Here is a 22670-nt window from a genome sequence, read left to right on the forward strand (position 1 = left end):
GTGTTCCCAATGCATTTGTGTGTATGGAAATAACAGCGATTAGAAGGATTTTGAGCTTTATTCACTTTTTTCAAACACACTGCTATTATTTTGAACACAACTGTATATAATGACAGTTTCCAAATATTATTTCTGATTACATGCAATATAATGTAACATGACGTTCTATAAAATCTAGCCTGGCATTCTGGCACATAAGTTACTACCGTATTTTTTTCACCTACTAGGCAATGAACATACTGTAGGCATCCTAATGTGACTCTGATCCTTGCAGTTATATAGCGTTCATAGATTGCATCCTTTTTTAAAGATTTGTTACAGATTTGAGAATCATCCTCACCAGTAACAGGTTCATATACTTTTTTCCAACTTTTAATTATTTCCCCAGCTTCTTGCGTGGACATAGAAGAAGCGAGATGTCAGACATTGTAAGTATCACCTTGTGCTCAGTCACTTGAGTCAGAGTCTTTTTACCATTTGTAGCTTTTCATTTGCTAAACAAATACGGTATATGTTGTCTGGTAAAAATGTCTTCACGGCTAGGCATTCATAAGGTGAATGCATTTCCAGCTGGCTCTAGAGCTCCACTATAGAAAGTAAGCCTGCGTGTTAAAAACAGCAATAAAGACCCAGGCAAGGGGAGACGATCATGGTAGGAGGATTACTATGCAAAAAACAGAGCACTTTAAATAAAGTACTATTGCTATAATTGCTATAAACACATGCAATAAAAATGTTGTTTATTTTTTATGTACGTTACATTTTTCTCTGTGGTAGAGCCTCCTGCTGTTTTTCCTTCTTGTCCACCTTCTCTTGCATTCAGTAGTGGACTAAGATTCTCAGGGGCATCCCTCCTCCTTTCCCTTCCCCTCAGTCCCTACTTCTATATTAATAGAAATATATAACGATATATCTCTGTAGTCAGTGGAGAAGAAAATTGTAGGGCATTACATACCATATATATATCTCTGGGGCTATATATGAGGGACTATCGTCTATGCACAAGATCAGGCATGCTCAGCCTGCGGCCCTCCAGCTGTTGCAAAACTACAACTCCCATCATTCCCGGACAGCCTACAGCGGGGCATGGTGGGAGTTGTAGTTTTACAACAGCTGGAGGGCCGCAGGTTGAGCATCCCTGCACAAGATGAAGGAGTTAAAAAGAGCTAAATGCAATGCATCCTGGGAGATGCAGGTGCATGCTAAGCTGCTGCCCACTCACAGCAAAGAAAGAAAGTCCTCCAGATATATAAGTAGGAAACCGTTTTAAATTTGTGAGATAACTCCTTTAAAGGGACCTGTGATAATGAAAATGCAATGTAAGCTATAATCACCATGTTACAGAGCAGAAGGAGCTGAGCAGATTGATGTATAGATTTATGGAAAAAAGATTCAGTAAAACTTAATAAGTATTTTATTCATTTATATTCCTGCTCATTCTGGGCTTTGAAGTCCAGGAGGCGGTCCTATCAGTGATTGACAGCTATCTCTGTATACACAGTCATAGAGGGAAGGCTGTCAATCACTGATAGGACCGCCTCCTGGACTTCAAAGCCCAGAATGAGCAGGGATGTAAATGTATAAATTGCAGGTTATACTGAGAACTTTCTCATAAAACTACATGTCAATCTGCTCAGCTCTTCCTGCTCTATAACATGCTCAAACACAATGTTCAATCTGACAGGTTCCCTTTAAGAATCAGACTCCAAAGCACAATATAGTTCTATAGTACAGTACATAAATGGTCCTTATGATGAAGAATTGTATTTCGTAAGGATGTTCAATTAGTGATTAGGAGGAAATAGATTATTAATCCATTCAAAAGACATAGAATATAAAACAAGAAGTTGATGTCCATATAGGAGAGCAAAGTTAGGCTCCTCTACTGGTGCTGGTTAACGACACCATATACATCCATTTTGGGACAGAGGATCGCAACTTGATCTCTCAATTCACCTCCCTCAGAGGGAAGAAGACCCTATATAGAAATATAGAAATGGAGTCCTCAAACTCCAGTGGGGAAGTGGTATGCGACCAACCTAAGCTAGGCAATCTCCAGAGAAATCTATGAGATCAGAGATTTCCTTAGTGTTATGTACAGCCCTCAAAATCTCTATAAAATGGATTAAGAATTGATTTTTAAGTATGTTTTTATCCCTGAAAAACAAAATGTTTGATTTTTCTTTATTTACCGTTTTAAATATATATATATATATATATATATATATATATATAAAACTAGGATACATTTTGTTGTAGAGTTGGTCATGTTATATGGGAACTGGCTACAATCAGCCCTGATGTGTGTTGGTTGCTTTTAGACAGGAACATATCGTATTGTTTCAGAAGAGGAACAGTCCCTCCGTGCCAAGCTAGAGCGTCTGACAACCAAAGACCATGGACCTGTGTTTGGCAAATGTGAAAAGCTGCCAGATCACACAGTGCAGAAGGTAGTTATGAAATATTCCATTGTAGAGGTGAATGCCAAGCAGTGACTGGATCTCTCTTTACTTTCATTGTAATTTTAAAGGGGCTATATGAGAAAAGTCTGCTTTCTAGCCAGAAACAGCGCCACATCTGTCTATAAGTTGTGCCTGGTATTGCAGTTCAAGTAAATGGAGCTGAGCTGCAATGTCAACTGTGGCTTCATAAAAGCGGGATAGGATGAAAGATTATTATGTCTGTAATGTCCTTAAAGAGGTTGGCCACTTTCTGGCTACTTTTCTCCAATGTATATGTAAGATGACTAGAGAGGAGTGAAGTTCTCTAAAATTCAATTCGGCTGCTTAGCCACATTTTACAAATTCGCATCATGACGAATAAAAAAATGAAATCATACTTACCTCATCCATTTGATCGCGAAGAGATCGCCGCGGCCATCTTGCTTGAAGATCCAGCCCAAAATTTTTTATTTATTTTTTTGCCTCCATTTTAGGGAAAATCGATTTGTTACCATGGAGCAACGAGGAAATTTGGCTTTGCGGCGAATCAAATTTTTTCAGAAATTCGGATCAAAGTTCACTTCGTCAGCTTCGATTCACTCAACTCTGAAGATGACGTTATTACACTTACTTATATAGCTTTTGTTGATTTTCTGTGCCGTTTGTCATAAGTCATGTCCCCTTGTTGGGCAAATCTTCTGGGCTGTCCACATAGAAGTCCTATCCATAAGATGGCTTCTGACTGAACATCATGTGACCTGACAAAAATAACTGCAGACACATCACTCGGCCTTCTCCACTCATATACACCACACCTGTCATCTGCACTTGCAATGTTGAAAGTATAGTGCAGCTGCAGTGTATTTGACTGAAGGAGACTGAGTGATTTGGCTGGTCACACGACCCTCCATCAGCAGCTATTTTATGGACAAGACCTCTGTGTTGACAGTGCAAACGACTTGGCCAACAAGGGGCATATCTTATGAAATATGGAAAATGCCGCAGAATATCAACGGACACTATATTAGTAAGTGCCATATAGTCATCTTACCTACATATTGTCAGCAGTAGCCAGAAAGCGGCCAACCCCTTTAAGACATTAAATTGATAGTGGAAGTTGTGAAATTTAGGGTTTGAACCTAATATACTTTTACCTGACACAATTTATAGACTCTTAAAGGGCTTATCCACTTTTGACAATCTCCCTTTTGTTGGTGGCCTCCAGGAGATCACAGGGTGTCACACTGCTGGATTTTTCAGCAATCACCTGTAATCTGTAGGAAAATTCAACTCCAAGAGTTCAATTTCCTTGTAGTTACACGGAAAGGTGAAGCATTACATGGCAGCCATTCAAATGATTACAATGCAAATGCACAAGCGCTACCTCTCTAATTCCCTACAGTGCCTACTCTGAGTACAAATAAGGGCTACCTACCTCATCCCTTACACCATATAATTAAAACCGCTATAACAACTAAAAGTACTCTCGCTGGCACACTATCATTAGGATCACTAGTTAGTTACAACTACTACACACTAAAAGTCACTATATAATGCCAGTAGTGTCAGAATAGAGCCTTTGTTATACCAGTGTAGTGTGAGTCTCTCATACCCGGTGCTTCTAGCATTAGTTGATATAATTCGTATGTTGTGAAACCACCAAATCGTTCCTCATCTGAGTCTTCAACTCCAGTCACCAAGCGAAAATCCCTGGTCGGTGACTAGATCGCTCTGGTGGTCGCCGATAGCTATCGACGTAACACTCTCTGGATGGGTGCTTTGGTACAAACTTCCTTCTTCCAATGCATTTCAGAATTTATGGATTCCTTTGACTAATTTCTCTATTAAACTGCATGAAGTGAATGATCAACTATACAGACGTCTGGACGGTGATTCATAGGACGAGTATTATTGAGATAGACTTCAGATACAGTATGTAAAGAACAGGAGGTGAATGGCGCCGAAAATAATTTGGCATCCATTTGTAATATGTATGGGACCGAACACAGCATAGTTCATCATTCACATCATTTAGTATTCTGAAATTCATTGGCAGGAAGTTTGTACCTTGCAAGCATCTGTCTAGAGAATGTGACTTCATACAGAAGTCCCGTTTAGATACCTGTGGGTCCCACCTGAGCCTAGCCACCGGCCAAGGCTTTTCGCTTGGTGAGTGGAGCTGAAAACTCAGCTAAGAATCGATTTGGTGGTTTATCTACATCCAAACTATATCAACTAATGCCGGAAGCACCTTGTATGCGAGAATCACACCGCGGAGGTACTAACTGTCACTCAGGACAAGTGCTTTATTCTGGTACTAGTGTTAGTGTGCAAGTGCCAGTACTTTTAGCTGTTATAGTGGTTTTAATCTGGTGTCCATGTAATGCATAGAGGTGATGGGTCCTCCAGAGCAGCAATGGTCTTTGTAGCCACCCTATGCTCCAACCAAAAGATACTCCCCCTCTATAAACACAAAATTTCCTAACTGGTTATTTGAAATGAGTTTTCTAAAGTAGACAATCCTTTTAACGCCCTTGAAAGACTAAAGGCGGGTTCACACGGGCCAATGGGACAGCTGATTGTCGAGAGGGAAACGTTCCTTCCCAACAGTTGTTCAGTGAAGGAAACCACTGCATTTACATGCGGCGATCTCCTTCACAGTACCAGGGTGAGGAATCACTATTGCGATCCCTTGTCCCCATATAGAATCATTGTTTCTGGGCAGCAGATCGCTGTGTAGACCGCACAATCTGCTGCCCATGAATGATGATTGGAGTGCCTGCATGAACCACAGGATCACCCAATGAACAAGCGTTTTGCTCATTCATCAGGTGATCAGCGACACATTTAGATGTCCAGATTATCGGGAATGAGCATTCGCAGGAACAGTCGTTCCCGATAATCTGGCCGATTATTGGTACGTGTAAATCCACCTTAAGATAAAGTATATGTGTTCTTTAATCAGTACCAATACCTCATATTAAGGTCCCATTCACACGACCGTATTCTTCTGCATTCGATCCGCATTTATTGCATATCAGATGTGGACCAATTTATTTTAATGGGGCTGCAAAAGATGCGGACAGCACACTGTGTGCTGTCTACATCCGTATGTCCATTCCATGGCTGTGAAAAAAAAAAAAATAGAACATTTCCTATTCATGTCCATTTTGCAGACGAGAATAGATATCTGTTACATAGTGCGGTACCAACAGAAGGGGAAAATGCAAGGTGCACATGGACGGTGTCACGGTTTGCAGTCCACAAAATGGACACAGTTGTGTGAATGGACCCCAAGAAAAAAATACTCTTGCAGATCTTGATGTGGAATGCTGGAGCTCTACTCCCTGGGTCACTGTCTAAAGGTCCCTTTACACAGGACAACGATCTAGCAGATTGTCGGGAAGGAAGCATTCCTTCCCAACAATGTGCTGATCACTAGTGGAGGAGATCTCCTCCACTTCCTCCGCAGTATGGGGAGCAGTGATCACTAATGCCATCGCTCTTCCTCATACTGTCTTGTACTTTCCCGGCAGCAGAGAGTGTTTACACCGCATGATCTGCCACTGTTAAATGATGGTCTTTTGTGCTGCACAAAAGATACAATTACCCGATGGTCGAGGTAATCACTGCCAGATCATCGCTAACTAGCGTTAATAGTAGCGCTGGTTGGCGATGATCTGTTCAATTGGCCACTGTAAAGGGCCCATAAGGATTATACCAAATGGGATGGATCCAATACATCATTGCCATTTTCTAATGAAATTTTAAGTGGCTGCTTTAGTTTCCAGTGAAACCTAAAGCAGTCACTTAAAATTTCATTGCAAAATGACTGCAGTCGCACAGCACAGAGATTTATGGCGGCATTGTGGATGGGTCAGAACCACCCCTTTTGGCCTTACCCTAACAGAAAAAGTAGAACTGAACTTTGGTTACTTTAAGCAAAATGGCAAGTCTTTGCTGAGACATGAGGCCTAACATGTTCATAACTGACTGTAAACTTTTAGGGGTCATTTAGTATTAGATATACACCAATTTTTGGCATATATCTGTCTCTGATTTGGTCGCAAAGGGCATTTGTGGCGTAGATTTATGCTGGTGGTGGATGCGCCGAAGTTATGTTGAGGCCGGCGACTCTACATAACTTAGGCGCATCATGCACCAGCGCCAGGGGTATTAAGCGTAGCGTCTAAAACGACGGTCTTAATAAATGACCACAATAGTTCTTTCTTTTATATTAAACATATTCATCCTGTTTTATAAAACACATATTACTTCTGTTTTCTTCCGCATTTGAAGGCTAAAGATGAATTAAATGAGACAGATGAGACGCGAGATTCAGCTGTAAAGGAACTTCGAGACATAGTGCAGGAGAAAGCCAACGCTGGAGATGACCTCTGCAAGACAGTTGCAGAGAAGGTGGTCGGGATGGATAATAGCTTTTTTCTGCGTTTCATTCGGGCCCGCAAATTTGAAGTAAATCGAGCCTATGACCTTCTGAAAGGTAAGCAGGTTGTGACACCCCAGAGACTGGAAACTAGCATTGTGAACAGTGTTGAATATGCATTGTAATATAAAATTGGTTTCACTTTGGGTTTCTTGTCTCTGCTGCTTTCAAGACTTCCAAAGACTTGAATGGAAAAGCAGCTGAAATGTACGGTCCCCATTTTATTTAATATCCACCTGGATGTGTCAGTCAGTGGCCACTTCACCTGGTGGAGAATGGGTGAGGGGAGCAGAGACCCCTGTTCTCCTGATAAGTGGTGGTTACTGTTCCCTTTAAGCTATTAAACACTCCCCTCTCAGAGGGACAGTCGGCTCCCATGCACACTCCCTATTCATGTTCAACTTGCTGATACAGATCTAAGGTAACAAGGTAGTGTGAAAAGGGGAGCACAGGGAGCAGTCTGTGAGATGGAGGCATAATGAGCTGTCTATGACAGATGGTGTCTAAGGATCAGTCTGTGTGAGAGGGGTCATAATGAGCCGTCTGTGAAAGAGGGAGCATAAGGATCAGTCTGAAAGATGGAGCATTAGGTTGGGTCTGTAAGGGAGAGATGGTGGACCTTGGGAGCAGTACGGGGAACATGGAGAGCCGTATGTGAGACAGACGGAATGGGGCAGCAGCCTGTGTAACATAGGATGGCATGGGGAGCCATCTATGAGAGACGGGAGAACCATGGGGATCAGTCTGTGTACGGAACTATGGGGAGCAGTCTGAGTGAGGGACTATGGGGAGCAGTCTGAGTGAGGGACTATGGGGAGCAGTCTGAGTGAGGGACTATGGGAAGCAGTCTGAGTGAGGGACTATGGGGAGCAGTCTGAGTGAGGGACTATGGAGAGCAGTCTGAGTGAGGGACTATGGAGAGCAGTCTGAGTGAGGGACTATGGGGAGCAGTCTGAGTGAGGGACTATGGGGAGCAGTCTGAGTGAGGGACTATGGGGAGCAGTCTGAGTGAGGGACTATGGGGAGCAGTCTGAGTGAGGGACTATGGGGAGCAGTCTGAGTGAGGGACTATGGGGAGCAGTCTGAGTGAGGGACTATGGGGAGCAGTCTGAGTGAGGGACTATGGGGAGCAGTCTGAGTGAGGGACTATGGGGAGCAGTCTGAGTGAGGGACTATGGGGAGCAGTCTGAGTGAGGGACTATGGGGAGCAGTCTGAGTGAGGAACTATGGGGAGCAGTCTGAGTGAGGGTCTATGGGGAGCAGTCTGAGTGAGGGTCTATGGGGAGCAGTCTGAGTGAGGGTCTATGGGGAGCAGTCTGAGTGAGGGTCTATGGGGAGCAGTCTGAGTGAGGGTCTATGGGGAGCAGTCTGAGTGAGGGTCTATGGGGAGCAGTCTGAGTGAGGGTCTATGGGGAGCAGTCTGAGTGAGGGACTATGGGGAGCAGTCTGAGTGAGGGACTATGGGGAGCAGTCTGAGTGAGGGTCTATGGGGAGCAGTCTGAGTGAGGGTCTATGGGGAGCAGTCTGAGTGAGGGTATATGGGGAGCAGTCTGAGTGAGGGTATATGAGGAGCAGTCTGAGTGAGGGTATATGGGGAGCAATCTGAGTGAGGGACTATGGGGAGCAGTCTGAGTGAGGGACTATGGGGAGCAGTCTGAGTGAGTGACTATGGGGAGCAGTCTGAGTGAGGGACTATGGGGAGCAGTCTGAGTGGGGGACTATAGGGAGCAGTCTGAGTGAGGGACTATGGGGAGCAGTCTGAGTGAGGGACTATGGGGAGCAGTCTGAGTGAGGGACTATGGGGAGCAGTTTGAGTCTATGGCGAGCAGTCTGAGTGAAGGACTATGGGGAGCAGTTTGAGTGAGGGACTATTGGGAGCAGTCAGAGTGAGGGACTATGGGGAGCAGTCTGAGATAGGGTCTATGGGGAGCAGTTTGAGTGAGAGTCTATGGCGAGCAGTCTGAGTAAGGGACTTTGGGGAGCAGTCTGAGTGAGGGTCTATGGGGAGCAGTCTGAGTGAGGGTCTATGGGGAGCAGTCTGAGTGAGGGTCTATGGGGAGCAGTCTGAGTGAGGGTCTATGGGGAGCAGTCTGAGTGAGGGTCTATGGGGAGCAGTCTGAGTGAGGGACTATGGGGAGCAGTTTGAGTGAGGGACTATGGGGAGCAGTTTGAGTGAGGGACTATGGGGAGCAGTTTGAGTGAGGGTCTATGGGGAGCAGTCTGAGTGAGGGTCTATGGGGAGCAATCTGAGTGAGGGACTATGGGGAGCAGTCTGAGTGAGGGACTATGGGGAGCAGTCTGAGTGAGGGACTATGGGGAGCAGTCTGAGTGAGGGTCTATGGCGAGCAGTCTGAGTGAAGGACTATGGGGAGCAGTTTGAGTGAGGGACTATGGGGAGCAGTTTGAGTGAGAGTCTATGGCGAGCAGTCTGAGTGAGGGACTATGGGGAGCAGTCTGAGAGAGGGACTATGGGGAGCAGTTTGAGTGAGAGTCTATGGCGAGCAGTCAGAGTGAGGGACTATGGGGAGCAGTCAGAGTGAGGGACTATGGGGAGCAGTCTGAGATAGGGTCTATGGGGAGCAGTCTGAGTGAAGGACTATGGGGAGCAGTTTGAGTGAGGGACTATGGGGAGCAGTCTGAGTGAGGGTCTATGGGGAGCAGTCTGAGTGAGGGTCTATGGGGAGCAGTCTGAGTGAGGGTCTATGGGGAGCAGTCTGAGTGAGGGTCTATGGGGAGCAGTCTGAGTGAGGGTCCATGGGGAGCAGTCTGAGTGAGGGTCTATGGGGAGCAGTCTGAGTGAGGGTCTATGGGGAGCAGTCTGAGTGAGGGACTATGGGGAGCAGTCTGAGTGAGGGACTATGGGGAGCAGTCTGAGTGAGGGTCTATGGGGAGCAGTCTGAGTGAGGGTATATGGGGAGCAGTCTGAGTGAGGGTATATGAGGAGCAGTCTGAGTGAGGGTATATGAGGAGCAGTCTGAGTGAGGGTCTATGGGGAGCAATCTGAGTGAGGGACTATGGGGAGCAGTCTGAGTGAGGGACTATGGGGAGCAGTCTGAGTGAGGGACTATGGGGAGCAGTCTGAGTGAGGGACTATGGGGAGCAGTCTGAGTGAGGGACTATGGGGAGCAGTCTGAGTGGGGGACTATGGGGAGCAGTCTGAGTGAGGGACTATGGGGAACAGTCTGAGTGAGGGACTATGGGGAGCAGTCTGAGTGAGGGTCTATGGGGAGCAGTTTGAGTCTATGGCGAGCAGTCTGAGTGAAGGACTATGGGGAGCAGTTTGAGTGAGGGACTATGGGGAGCAGTCTGAGTGAGGGTCTATGGGGGAGCAGTCTGAGTGAGGGACTATGTGGAGCAGTTTGAGTGAGAGTCTATGGCGAGCCGTCTGAGTGAGGGACTATGGGGAGCAGTCTGAGAGAGGGTCTATGGCGAGCAGTCTGAGTGAAGGACTATGGGGAGCAGTTTGAGTGAGGGACTATGGGGAGCAGTTTGAGTGAGAGTCTATGGCGAGCAGTCAGAGTGAGGGACTATGGGGAGCAGTCTGAGAAAGGGTCTATGGGGAGCAGTCTGAGTGAAGGACTATGGGGAGCAGTTTGAGTGAGGGACTATGGGGAGCAGTTTGAGTGAGGGACTATGGGGAGCAGTTTGAGTGAGGGACTATGGGGAGCAGCCTGAGAGAGGGTCTATGGCGAGCAGTCTGTGTGAGGGTGGAGATGTGTGTCTATTCTAGTGTCAGCATTCCTACGACAGAAACAATGCTGGAGCCTTATAGTGATACTGGCATTAACCGCTTCACTGCCATATGCCACCAGAGATGCAGACATTTATCCTATTTTTGCTCTAGGCTACCAGGGACACTGATATTAACCTCCTCACTGTCCTAGACCACCCAGGATACAGACATTAATGGTAGTGATGTTATTTTAAACCCAATAACAACTCAGCAAGTTATTTGGCACTATACAGCAATATTTATTTGCTGTTGATTAGAATCACCCAATATAATAGGAGCAGGACCCGGGTCCCTAACTTCTCCAATTACTAACCACACAGACTGAGGGAACATGGGTGGTGGATCCCCACCTCTAAGGCAGGGATGCACAACCTACAGGCAGCGTGCGGCTCCACAGCTATGGTTTACGGCCCCCTTCCTACTAGACAGAAACACAGTTGATGTTGTCTGCCTGTGCGATCAGCCTTGTTCCTGACCTCAGCGGATTAAAGCTCCTGCTCCTGAGATCTAGCAGGAGCGGGTTGGCTTCCCTACTGTCAGTGATAGCCGGGATCCCAAGGAGAAGACATTAGCAGTTTATTACAGTTTCTGCCTTCCCCTGTGCTTGGTGCATAGAACTTCATGAGCGCTATGCAGTGAATAGAGCAGGCATGCTCAACCTGCGGCCCTCCAGCTGTTGCAAAACTACAACTCCCAGCATGCCCGAACAGTCTACAGCTATCAGCCTACAGCAGGGAATTGTGGGAGTTTTACAACAGCTGGAGGGACGCAGGTTGAGCATCCCTGGAATAGAGGAAGCATCTATGCCAACTCCTCTATTGGAGTGTCTCGGGCATATAGGGGAGCTGTAGACCCTGACTGGCTCTTTCAGTGTACAATGCCCTCACAGGGGGCTGTTGTCACCTGTAGCTGGGACTCCTTTGGAGACCCTGTTACAATGGAAAAAGTGCTAAATGCAAAAAATAGTGTTAGGCTGAGTTCACACGGGCGAGATTTCCGCGCGGGTGCAATGCGTGAGGTGAACGCATTGCACCCGCACTGAATCCGGACCCATTCACTTCTATGTGGCTGTGCACATGAGCGGTGATTTTCACGCATCACTTATGCGTTGCGTGAAAATCGCAGCATGCTCTATATTGTGAGTTTATCACGCAACGCAGGCCCCATAAAAGTGAATGGGGCTGCGTGAAAATCGCAAGCATCCGCAAGCAAGTGCGGATGCGGTGCGATTTTCACGCATGGTTGCTAAGATGACAGTCTATTCACTGTATTATTTTCCCTTATAACATGGTTATAAGGGAAAATAATAGCATTCTTTAATACAGAATGCTTAGTAGGTGGTCAATTGAGGGTTAAAAAATAAAAAATAATTAACTCACCTTCTCCTCTTGATCACGTAGCTGCCGGTCTCTTCTTACTTCTTTAATCATGAGCTGCCGGCTAAAGGACCTGTGGTGACATCACATCACATGGTCCAATCACATGGTCAATCACCGTGGTGATGGACCATGTGATTGGACCATGTGATCTGACGTCACCACAGGTCCTTTAGCCGGCAGCTCATGATTACATTTTCCCTTATAACCATGTTATAAGGGAAAATAATAACATCTACACACCACCGAACCCAAACCTGAACTTCAGTGAAGAAGTTCGGGTCTGGGTACCACAGTCAGTTTTTTATCACGCGCGTGCAAAACGCATTGCACACGCGCGATAAAAACTGAACAACGGAACGCAATCGCAGTCAAAACTGACTGCAATTGGGTACCTACTCGCGCAGGTTTGCCGCAACGCATCCGGACCTTATCCGGACACGCTCGTGTGAACTCAGCCTTAGTGTCCCCAAGAGATCTTTTAATGACATCTTGGGGACATATTATGTGCCAAAATATATTTAAAAAATGATTAAATAAAATACAAATAAAAGAAAAGAATTAAAAATGACCACACCAACCGAAACAGTTGTCATTCACGTAAAACTATATACTACCGTATATATAAAAATGACCAACCTAAAATAGGGAACAAATCTTAATAATTTATTTTGGTGTCAGTTTTCATAGTTAAAGAATAAGCAGCTATAGTTTGGGAAAAAAAAATGACTTGCCCAGTTTTTCCCAAATGCTTAAAAAAAACATATTCCTCTGACTAGGTCATCAATTTCTGATTGGTGGGGGTCTGACACACAGGACCCCCGCTGATCAACTGTTTGAGAAGGCACGAGCGCTCCTGTGAGCAACGCAAACTTCTCGCAGCTTACCAAGTACAGTGCCGTACATTGTATAACGGCTGTGCTTGGTATCGCAGCTCAGCCCTATTCATTTCTATGGGGCTGAGCTGCTCCGACTTAGGCCATGTATCTGATGAACGTGTGACGGTAGTGCCAGCACAGGTGCTTGCTCAAACAGCTGATCGGTGGAGGTCCCAGGTGTCGGACCTTCATGATCAGATATTGATCACCTTATCCAGAGGATAGGTCAACAGTATAAAGTCTCAGGAAACCCCTTTAAGGCCTTGTTATTAAAGGGTTAACCAAATGAGCACTTTCCAAGTGTGTACTGTTTATTGCAGGGCACTGGCAACACAGATATAGTCTCTAAGTGAGGGACATGAAGTGGTATTAATCCATGAGCGCTGTCCTCTGCAGTGAAGGAAAGCACCTATTCATGAGCATGAGGTTGAATGCCACTTAAAGGGGTTATCCAGTAACGGACAATGATGACGCTATCCCTGTTTCACGGAGCCAGCGGCTCTCCAAGCACAACGCGGTACATAGTATAGTAGTATTGTAGATCAGCCTCATCGACTTCAATGGGCCATGTGACCGATGTACAGTGACATCACATGGCCTAGGAAGGGGCCACGTCGCTCATGGAGCACTTGCCTCTTCTAACAGCTGATTGATGGGGGTCAAGGGTGTCGGACACCCGCCGATTTAATATTGGTGACCTATCCTGAGAATAGGTCATCAATATTAATTATCGGATAACCAGTTTAAGGCCCTATTACACTGCAGAATTTTCAGGCCAATTATTGGGAACAAGTCTTCATACAAATGCTCAATCCCAATAATTGACCTGTATACTCGAACAGCCAATCAGCCGATGAACGAGCAGGAGCTTGTTTGTAAACTGAAGCTGACTGATCAGAATTGAATGAGGGAGGAATGACTGCAGTTTCGAAAAAAGAGAAGAAAGCAAGGACCGCACATCCCCATGCTATGCAGTGATCTATCATTGCGTCTCAGCACAATTCATATCACTTCTCAGTGTACATAATAGTATACATAGCCCTAATCTACATACCGTACACGAGGCATAGGTTTTGATCAAAATGCATAGGCCCACTCAACACCAAGGTTGCCCCTTCGAGTGCGCCTACTCTAGCACCCCACGGCAACCACCACCACCTCAACATCACGACCCAGCAGTCCAACAGCACCCATGCTGTCAGACTAAGCCTGCAGTGCCAATTGTTCCTCCCATATTCACTTTGTATCTGCTAGTGTAATAGGGCGATGCAATGAGCACCAATCAACTTTTTTCTTTTTTTTTTTCTTCCGGCCCCTTGAAATAGAACAATGTGACAATGCGACCCTCAGACCCCCAAAAAAAGTTGTGCATCCCTGCTCTAAGTCATTTGTATTATATCCTGCACCATGAGGTGGTACAGGCCTTGATGCAATATGGAAGCTTCGTTTCAAGGTTGGCTCCTGCCAGGTCCATGAAAATACTATGTGGAGTCTTATGCATGTAAAGTGAGCAAATCCAATATGTTAGGTAACTAGGAAATTGGTTTATCTGCAGTTCCCTATTTGTTTAGCAATGGTTCCTCATTTATTTTCCATTTTTGCAGCTCAGGGTTGAGTCAAATATGCTGGAGCTTTGCATTAATATTACCAATAAAATATAATATATTGTCAAAATGAACTATATATAGTTCTTTCTGGGTTTTCCTTTCTTAGCTATATGACCAGTAGGTGGTGCTAGTGCACCAGATTTATGGGCGTTAGCCAAACTGATGTAAAAAGTTCATATTTTCTGGGAAGATAATAAAGTTAATAAACTACTCAACAGATCAATAACATCTAAATCTCGATTAGAAAAGCCTCTATAGTGCATCAGCTGACGACTGGAAGCCGTACTCCGAGTGCCACTACTCAGAGATAAAGGTTCTGACTACTGTAATAGATGGCTGTTCTTTAGCCTCATGGACTAAGCATTTTCCTCCTCAGGCATGTGACCAGTGTGCAGAAATGTTAAGACTTAGCAAGTGAAACAGATTACCAGGCTTGTGATCAGGGCCGGACTGGGACTGAAAAGCAGCCATGGCACCGGCTCACATACAATATGAAGCCCACCCCCACCAATCACATGAACATAGCAGCGTGCAAAGCACACTGTGTCAAGTTTTTATTTGGTTGCTCCCCTCACTTTAGCAAATGGCATTTACATACCTCCCAACTTCTGAAAAGCACAAAGAGGAACAATATGTGCTCTTAGCGCGCCACGGCATATTTTTTCATATTAGGCTATGCCTCTAACTCCACCCAAGACATAGCTATACACACCCAATCCCACCGTCCCCTTAATGCCACCACACAGTAGCTGTGCCCATGCAACGGGCGCCTCCCACTAGGGCTCTCTATGTAATGCGACCCAGATATAGGAATGCCAAGTAGTATAGTGCGGCCTAAAATGTCCCTTTATATGTGTCACGGTGCTCCTACCTGGATACAGCTGGACCCCAGGCTTTGGCTCTGAAGCAATAAATAGGGGGAATAATTGAGGAATTTGCAAGAAAAATTGAGTCAGACCTTGTATATAGTTGAACAGCAGCTTTACTTGAATAAATTGTTCATCAGAAATAATCTTCAAGCTTTGTCTTGGTTCCAGCAAGCTTTAGCATTAAAACTGGCAGGCAAACTCGACTCTGCTATATCAGTTTCTCTCTGGCTCTGCTGTACTGACAGGCTGACTGTATAACTCAGATTCTTCTGTCTGCTGCACCTTCTCTCTGTAGTCTGTAGTTATGCCAGGGAACTATGCTCCTGTCTTCTGAGGCTTTAAGCTTTGGCCTCCATGGCCAGCAGAACTTAGGGTGCTTGGGCTGGCGTGGGCACGTCCACTAACTAGACTAACTTTCACTGGTCCCCACCCTTCCTGCAGGAAGTAGGACTTGCTCACTTCTCTCCGGGGGAGATTGAATAGAATGGGAAGCTCCATTCTACCTAACTGAAGCTCTGCCGTGTTTGCTGCCACCTGCTGGTGAACCAGGCACATTACATGGGAACATAACAGTTACAAACTGCATGCAGTACTTTTAGTCTGGCTGCCTCTCGACGTGCCCTGCCGTGCTGCCGCCGGAACTCCGCCCCCATTATAGTTAATGGGGATGGAGCGGCAGTCCGGGGGCACACATGAATTAGTGGCAGGAAAGATCCGTCAGAGTCCCCTGCTGCTAGTATGAAAGTACCCTAATATGATGCTTTGTTAGCCCATTAGAGATAGTAGCAGGGTGCAGAAGTGGTAATGCCACTTTGGGGCGTTACACCAACATTGTGTCCCCTTCACAGTAGTAATGTCCATATGTGCCCCCATCACCGTAGTAATGCCCACATATGCCCCTTCATTGTAGTTATATCCACATGTGCCCCCTTCAAAGTAGTTATGCCCATATGTGCCCCCTTTACAATAGTTATGCCCAGATGTGGCCCCTTCACAGTAATGCCAGATACGTGCCCCTTTTGCACTAGTTATGCCCACATGTGCCTCATTCACAATACTTATGGCCAGATAAGTACCCCCTTTACAATAGATATGCCCACATGTACCCCTTCACAATAATTATGCCCAGATATGTACCCTCTTCACAGGAAGTAAAAAAATAAAAAAATTAAAAAAAATACTTACCTAGTTCTCCTGATGATCTGCACTTCCAAGCAGCAGGCAGGATACACATTGAGCTGCTGGGCTGTGTGGGAGGAGCAGAGGCTGACTCCTGGGCCTGCACCTCCTATACAGCCCGCTTCACCATTCCTCCCCACTGCTGGCGCTCCACACTGCTGGTCTGTACAGGAGAGGCAGGGCAAGCCAGGAGTCAGCTGTGCGCCTCCTACACAGACCGGCAGCATGATGTGTATCCTGCCTGCTGCTGCTCCTGGGGAGCACAGATTATCGGAGGAACTAGGTGAGTATGTACAGTTTCTTTTTTTCACTTCCTGTGAAGGGGGCACATACCTGGGCATAACTACTGTGAGGGGGCACATATCAGGGCAAAACTGCTGTGAGGGGGCACATATCAGGGCCTAACTACTGTGAGGGGCATATATCAGGGTACAACAACTGTGAGAGGGCACATACCTGGGCATATCTGCTGTGAGGGGACACATACCTGGGCATATCTACTGTGAGGGGGCACATATCTGGGCATATCTACTGTGAGGGCGCATATATCTGTGCATAATTACTGTGAGGGGGGGCTTATTCGGGCATAAGTAACGTGAAGGGGACACATCTGATCCTCACTACTATAGAGGGGGCACAATGTGGGCATAAGTACTGTGAGGGGGCACATATCTGGGCATAACCTGTGAAGGGGACACAATGTTGGCAGAACTACTGTGTGCTAGCATAAAGGGGAAATAATAACTATGTGGGGGCATTTAGGGAACTGGGTGGGATTAGGTGTGTATAGTTATATTTGGGCAAAGTTAGAGGCGTGGCCTAATATAAAAAAAAAATCTGCCTACATAGGGGGTCATTTATTAAGACCGGCGTTTAGCTGGTGGTGGATCACCGAAGTTATGAAGAGGTTATGGCACCTGTGCCAGTCTTAATGTAAGCCAGCTTCCAAGCTGTCTTACATTTAGACCATTTTCTACTAAAACAGGAGTAGAAGATGATGAATGCGACGGGCCTACCTAATATAGGCGTATTTCTGGATAGTAAATGACCCCCATAGTGTCCCTTATCCTTCTTTTCATTTGTGAGGTATGCATTATACACTTCTTGTTTCCATGGTTATGACCACCCTGCAATCCAGCAGCGGTGGCCGTGCTTGCACACTATAGAAAATTCAGCAGCCTCTCAGGTGGCTGGGACCATGGGAGCGCAAATGGGAACGCATGCACAGCAACTCCCATCCCACCCGTGGGCAGGGACAGGCATAGAAAATGTTCTAAATATACGGCAGCAAGGAAGCTGCTGTAGATTTAGCCTGGCGGTGGATAGGCTGAAGTTATGTAGAGGCCGGCGCCGCTACATAACTTCGGCGGATCCACCACCGTTGGGTGGACCAATACCACTTATGGCCACCAAAGAGCTCACCTTCTAGATTTCATTTTCATATAGTTATTCATACATTGTGCTAGTTATGAACATAGGGTATACTGTTTAAGTTGTAGGTTTAGGACATGTTTCCACGAGTGACTTACAAAACATTTTCTTACTATACTTAGGTGAACCATCGACTGCAGAGCCTTAATCCATAACGTGCATGATTTCTAATGCATTCTGACATTTTCCCTAGTTTGCTGTGGTCACATCTTATTTAACATAGGTCCTTCTGACAGTGACAGTTCTAGGATATGATGTTTTTCAGAATATAGACATTTTTGGAATAGTTTTCCAGAATGCAGGAAATGATTGCCTTGACCTGACATTTTCCTGATTACTCCATGTTGTGTCATCATGTTACCCTCTACCGGGGGATCTGTTATTTATTAGCTGGTTTATAACTTCTCCTTTTGGGAATTTACAAGTGACCTGATCTCTGGCTGTTTATGACCTCGTCTATCAATTACTATTCTCTGGCCACCTACAGAGCTCTGCCTCATTACACATATACAACACAGACTGAAATGTGGCCGAAATACTGAAAATTGCCTTTTAAACACTTACAACTGGTAACACAATCCCCTGGCTGATCCCTAAATTGTGCGACAAGAACGATATAGTGGTATTGATGACATAACATCAGCTACTGAGATGATCATGAGATGCCAGGAACCATATGGTGCCAACGTAGATTCCACAGCTCAGGAGGAAACATTAGGGATGGGCTGATGGGATTCACTCTTAGGGCTTATGCGACGGCCGTTGCTGTTATTGTGGTCCGGAAATTGCTTATCCGTAAAACACAGATACTGGCCACGTGCGTTCCGCATTTGCAGAACGGAACATCTGGCTCATAATAGAACTGTTCTATCCTTGACCGTAATATGGACAAGAATAGGATATGTTTTATTTTTTTGTGGGTGCCGCAGAAAAGACATATGATTGAGAACAGCACATGGAGCGCTATCCACATCGTTTGTGGCCCCATTGAAGTGAATTGTTCTGCATCTGACCCGCAAAAAATGTGGATCGGATGCAGACCAAAACAACAGCTGTGTGCATGAGCCCTTAAAGTGTTGGGTGCCAGTGGTTGGGCAGATGCCAGTAGCTCTGATTTGACCAGTGAATTTAGATGTATTTAAATTTAGTGAATCTGGCAAGTTTTTTTTTTTATCTTGCATTTCGATTTTTTCAAATTTGATATATAGGTCTGTACAGAGAAAATCAACACCTGGTTTTAGAAAAGGCTAGCTTCCTCTACACTAATTCTAATACTGGTACTGGCAACTGGTTACATAAGGTAGCCTCAGCTCAGCTGTGGTCTATGCAAACAGTTTCCAAAGGGTCCCAGTGGAGGGAAGTCTCTAAATATCATACAAATGAATATTTACCGGTCTTCGATTACAAACAGTACCATTCAAAGAACTTAGGTGCACTTTACAAAGATCAGGATGAACCAAACATTACATGTAGTAGTACCATGTTTTGCCACCAGGGACAGAGTATTTTCCCCTCCACATCATCCCATAATTGTTTGATCACATCCTCCAAGGGCTCCTTGGTCTGCTCAGCTCCTGTTGATCTATAGCATTCCGACTGCATAATATTGCACTGCATTTTCATGGTGACAGGTTCCCTTTAAGTCAGCGTCTAATGAAATGTCAAAACCATGAAAACAGCTTGGTTGTTGTGAAAATGGCTGATTGGATTTTAATTTCTGAAGTACAGTAGAAGTAGTTGTACATGTCATATGGCTGTTATTAACAAGCTATTAAGGTGTCATCTCAGCGTCTTGAGAACCATTCTATTCCACCTTTTATTTCCATGGATGGGCTCACATGTCATGTTCAGACTCAGTGTTGGCTGTGGCAAACATGTTAGGGTTAGTTCCCCTCCATGTTGAAATACAGTCTCAGGAAGCTCTTTGTTAAAGAAAATCAGTCTCTCACGTTTTTCATGTAGGGCTTTTGTCATTTGCCAGAATTAATGCTGAACTGCTGTCAAAGTCCTGAAGCTTATAACATTTGAAGTGTAGAAAGCCTAAGAGACCATTCTTTACTGGAGGGAGGGATATGTAGCTTGCAAATCGAGGAAATAAGTTGACATCCCAGTAGAGACTCTGATGGGAAAAGAATACTCTTTGTAGAAGTGAGAGCCAGTTCCTCTTTGATATATAAAACATTTGATTTTCTCACATTTGACATAGTACCAAATACAGTAAGTAATTCTCCATCTGGGTAAAAACCTGGAAATACACAAACGGAAGTGGAGAAGCATGCTGAGTCATACTATGGAAGTGCACATTTTTCGTTGTAGAAACTCCCTCATCTAGAAGGTACATGTTTCACGTTTTTCTCCTGAAATATTATTCAGTTAAAGTTTTTTTACATTTTATTTTCACATTGATGGCCAATCCTCCGAATAGATCATAATATGATATCGGTGAGTGTCCGACTGCTGACACTCCGACTATTCAGCTATTTGAGGAAACTGTGGCTCTCACCGGAGCTCTGGAGATCACTGCAGCCTACTAGGCACAGTTCATTGCACAGCGGCTATGCTCGGTATCGCAGCTCAGCCCCATTCACTTGAATGGTACTGAGCTGTGCCTAGGCCATGTGACTGATAAACCTGACATCATACGCCCTAAGAAGAGGCCTAATCACTCACAGAGAGCCACAGCCTCTTCTTACAGCTGACCAGGTGCCTGCTATTGGACCTCCGTGGACCTCATATTGATGACCTATCCTAAGGATAGGACATCAATATAAAAATCAGTATAAAAATCTTGGAACCCCTTTGTGTTAATATTGGTCAGATTGAAAGTGATCAGTTTAATGCAGTGGGTGTGTGGACCAACTGTGCCAGTGAAAGGACTTAGGGCTACTCCTGAGGGCGTTGTCTAAGTAGCTCCCTGATATTTACCTCTTTGACCCCATATGGGATCTGGACTTCACTGTAGGGGGCTCCTAGGCTGCTACCTCTAGGAGTAGTCTTTGTTTAATGGCTGCTGACCTAGGTAGGTCAAGAGACACTAGTTCATGACACCAAGAAGACAGACAGAGATGCGGTGAAAGCCAAGGTCAAGGTAGGCAGAGTTTGCACACCAAGGTAGAACAGGCAGTAGGACAGGACATGGGAGGTTAGAATACACTGTGGCAGAATATGGTCACAGGAACTAGGCAAGATAGGAATCTTACTCTCATAGGGGGAGGTTCCATATACATCTCAGGGACCCAATGTAATAGGCTGAAGACAGATGGCACACGCTGACCCTTTAAGAGATGGAGAGAGTACGCACCCTATGGGAGGACACACAAACAGGAGGAAGGATTCAAGGGTGGACTGAAGTGACACGGACTGCATTGCAGTGGGGGATGTGAGAACTCCAGAGGCTGTGACCTGGACCAGCAGCCATGGACCACCGGTATTACAATAAGAGGCTGACGGAGGCTGTTTCCGACAGATTCTGTACAAACAAAATTGTATCATGCTCAATTTATGCCATATGTATGGAGCAAAGGTTCTAGGGAAGAACATCTCCCACATATAGCCCCCAACTGAGCACCAAACAGCTATACATGTTGCTAAGCTCTGAAAAATATATTGCAGCCTTCTCATTGGCCCACAAGCAAGAAGGGAGGTTACTGATGAAAAAAAATCTAGAATATTCGCAATTACGAATATATAGCACTATATTCTACATCTTCGCGAATTCTCGAAGTGCCGATATTCACGATAAAAATTCGCGATTAGAATATTCGCGATCAACACCAATGAAGTTGTCCATGAACGGTCAACATTTGGTTTGTGTGTGCTTTATGCCCTCCATGTTCCATCCCTATTACATCTGCACTGCTAGACTGAAAAGGGAATTTCCAGAGCATCTCCTACCAATGGTCAGGGAAAACCACTGACAGGAGGACATGGATGCCTTCGGTGTTTTGTCCGTTATATACTTCAATGGGATTGTTTGGTCCACAACACGGACAAAAGTAGTGCACGTGTCCGTTGTTTTTCCATTGACCTACAGTGAGTGGGAAACCACTGATGTGTGAAAAAACACTTTAAAAATCAATGGATCTGTTTGCTGCGCATGGAGAACATTTACAGCACGCCTGGGAGTCACTGAGGTGTGAATAAATGCTTAGTTTATTATATTTAATGATCCAAATTACTGCCTTGTTAGTTGAACTGAACCTTACACAAAGGGTAAAATAACCTTTTGATTTGCTCCACTGGTGGTGAGAGCATCCATTTATTGCTGTATTTTATACTTCCAGTACACCAAGTACGTACGATGAGGCTAAAATTCAATATTAGAATATGGAGGATAGTATATGAATGTCCTATGCAAAAATATCCATGTTGGAATTGGTCATGCCTTCCAATAACATTGGGAGGGAAGGGATGCAAATGAGCTCTTAACAAGATGTAAGGCAGCTATCCTATAAGTCAATGTTCAGCTCTTAAAATACGCCTTGAGACATGACTTGGATAGTAAATAAGCCAGCACCTCATCTGCAGACAGCTGTTTCGGCGTGATTGCCCCTCATCAGTGCAGAGCAGAGAGTACTGGCTTAGCTGGGTGAGAGGCCTGTTAAGGTGCTCTCTTCCGATCACATTCTCACACAATGTTTCTTCATTGAACCCAGCTCACTGTATCGGTCTATGTAATACACTAATGCACTGGTGATGTCCAGATCGTG

The 22670-nt window shown here is 45.2% G+C and overlaps 1 protein-coding gene across 1 annotated transcript in view; it reads left to right on the plus strand.

Annotated features, from left to right (window-relative positions):
• The first annotated feature begins 389 nt into the window (after positions 1–389).
• RLBP1 (retinaldehyde binding protein 1) overlaps positions 390–22670 on the plus strand; it is a 36175-nt gene continuing 13894 nt past the window's right edge. Inside the window, exons 1-3 of the mRNA XM_040415778.1 lie at positions 390–428; positions 2322–2450; positions 6741–6945. Of these exons, the coding sequence (XP_040271712.1) occupies positions 417–428; positions 2322–2450; positions 6741–6945 (346 nt within the window). The 5' untranslated portion in view covers positions 390–416. The remainder of the gene's footprint in view (positions 429–2321; positions 2451–6740; positions 6946–22670) is intronic.

The sequence above is a fragment of the Bufo bufo genome, chromosome 1 (assembly GCF_905171765.1).
Source record: "Bufo bufo chromosome 1, aBufBuf1.1, whole genome shotgun sequence".
NCBI lineage: Eukaryota > Metazoa > Chordata > Amphibia > Anura > Bufonidae > Bufo > Bufo bufo.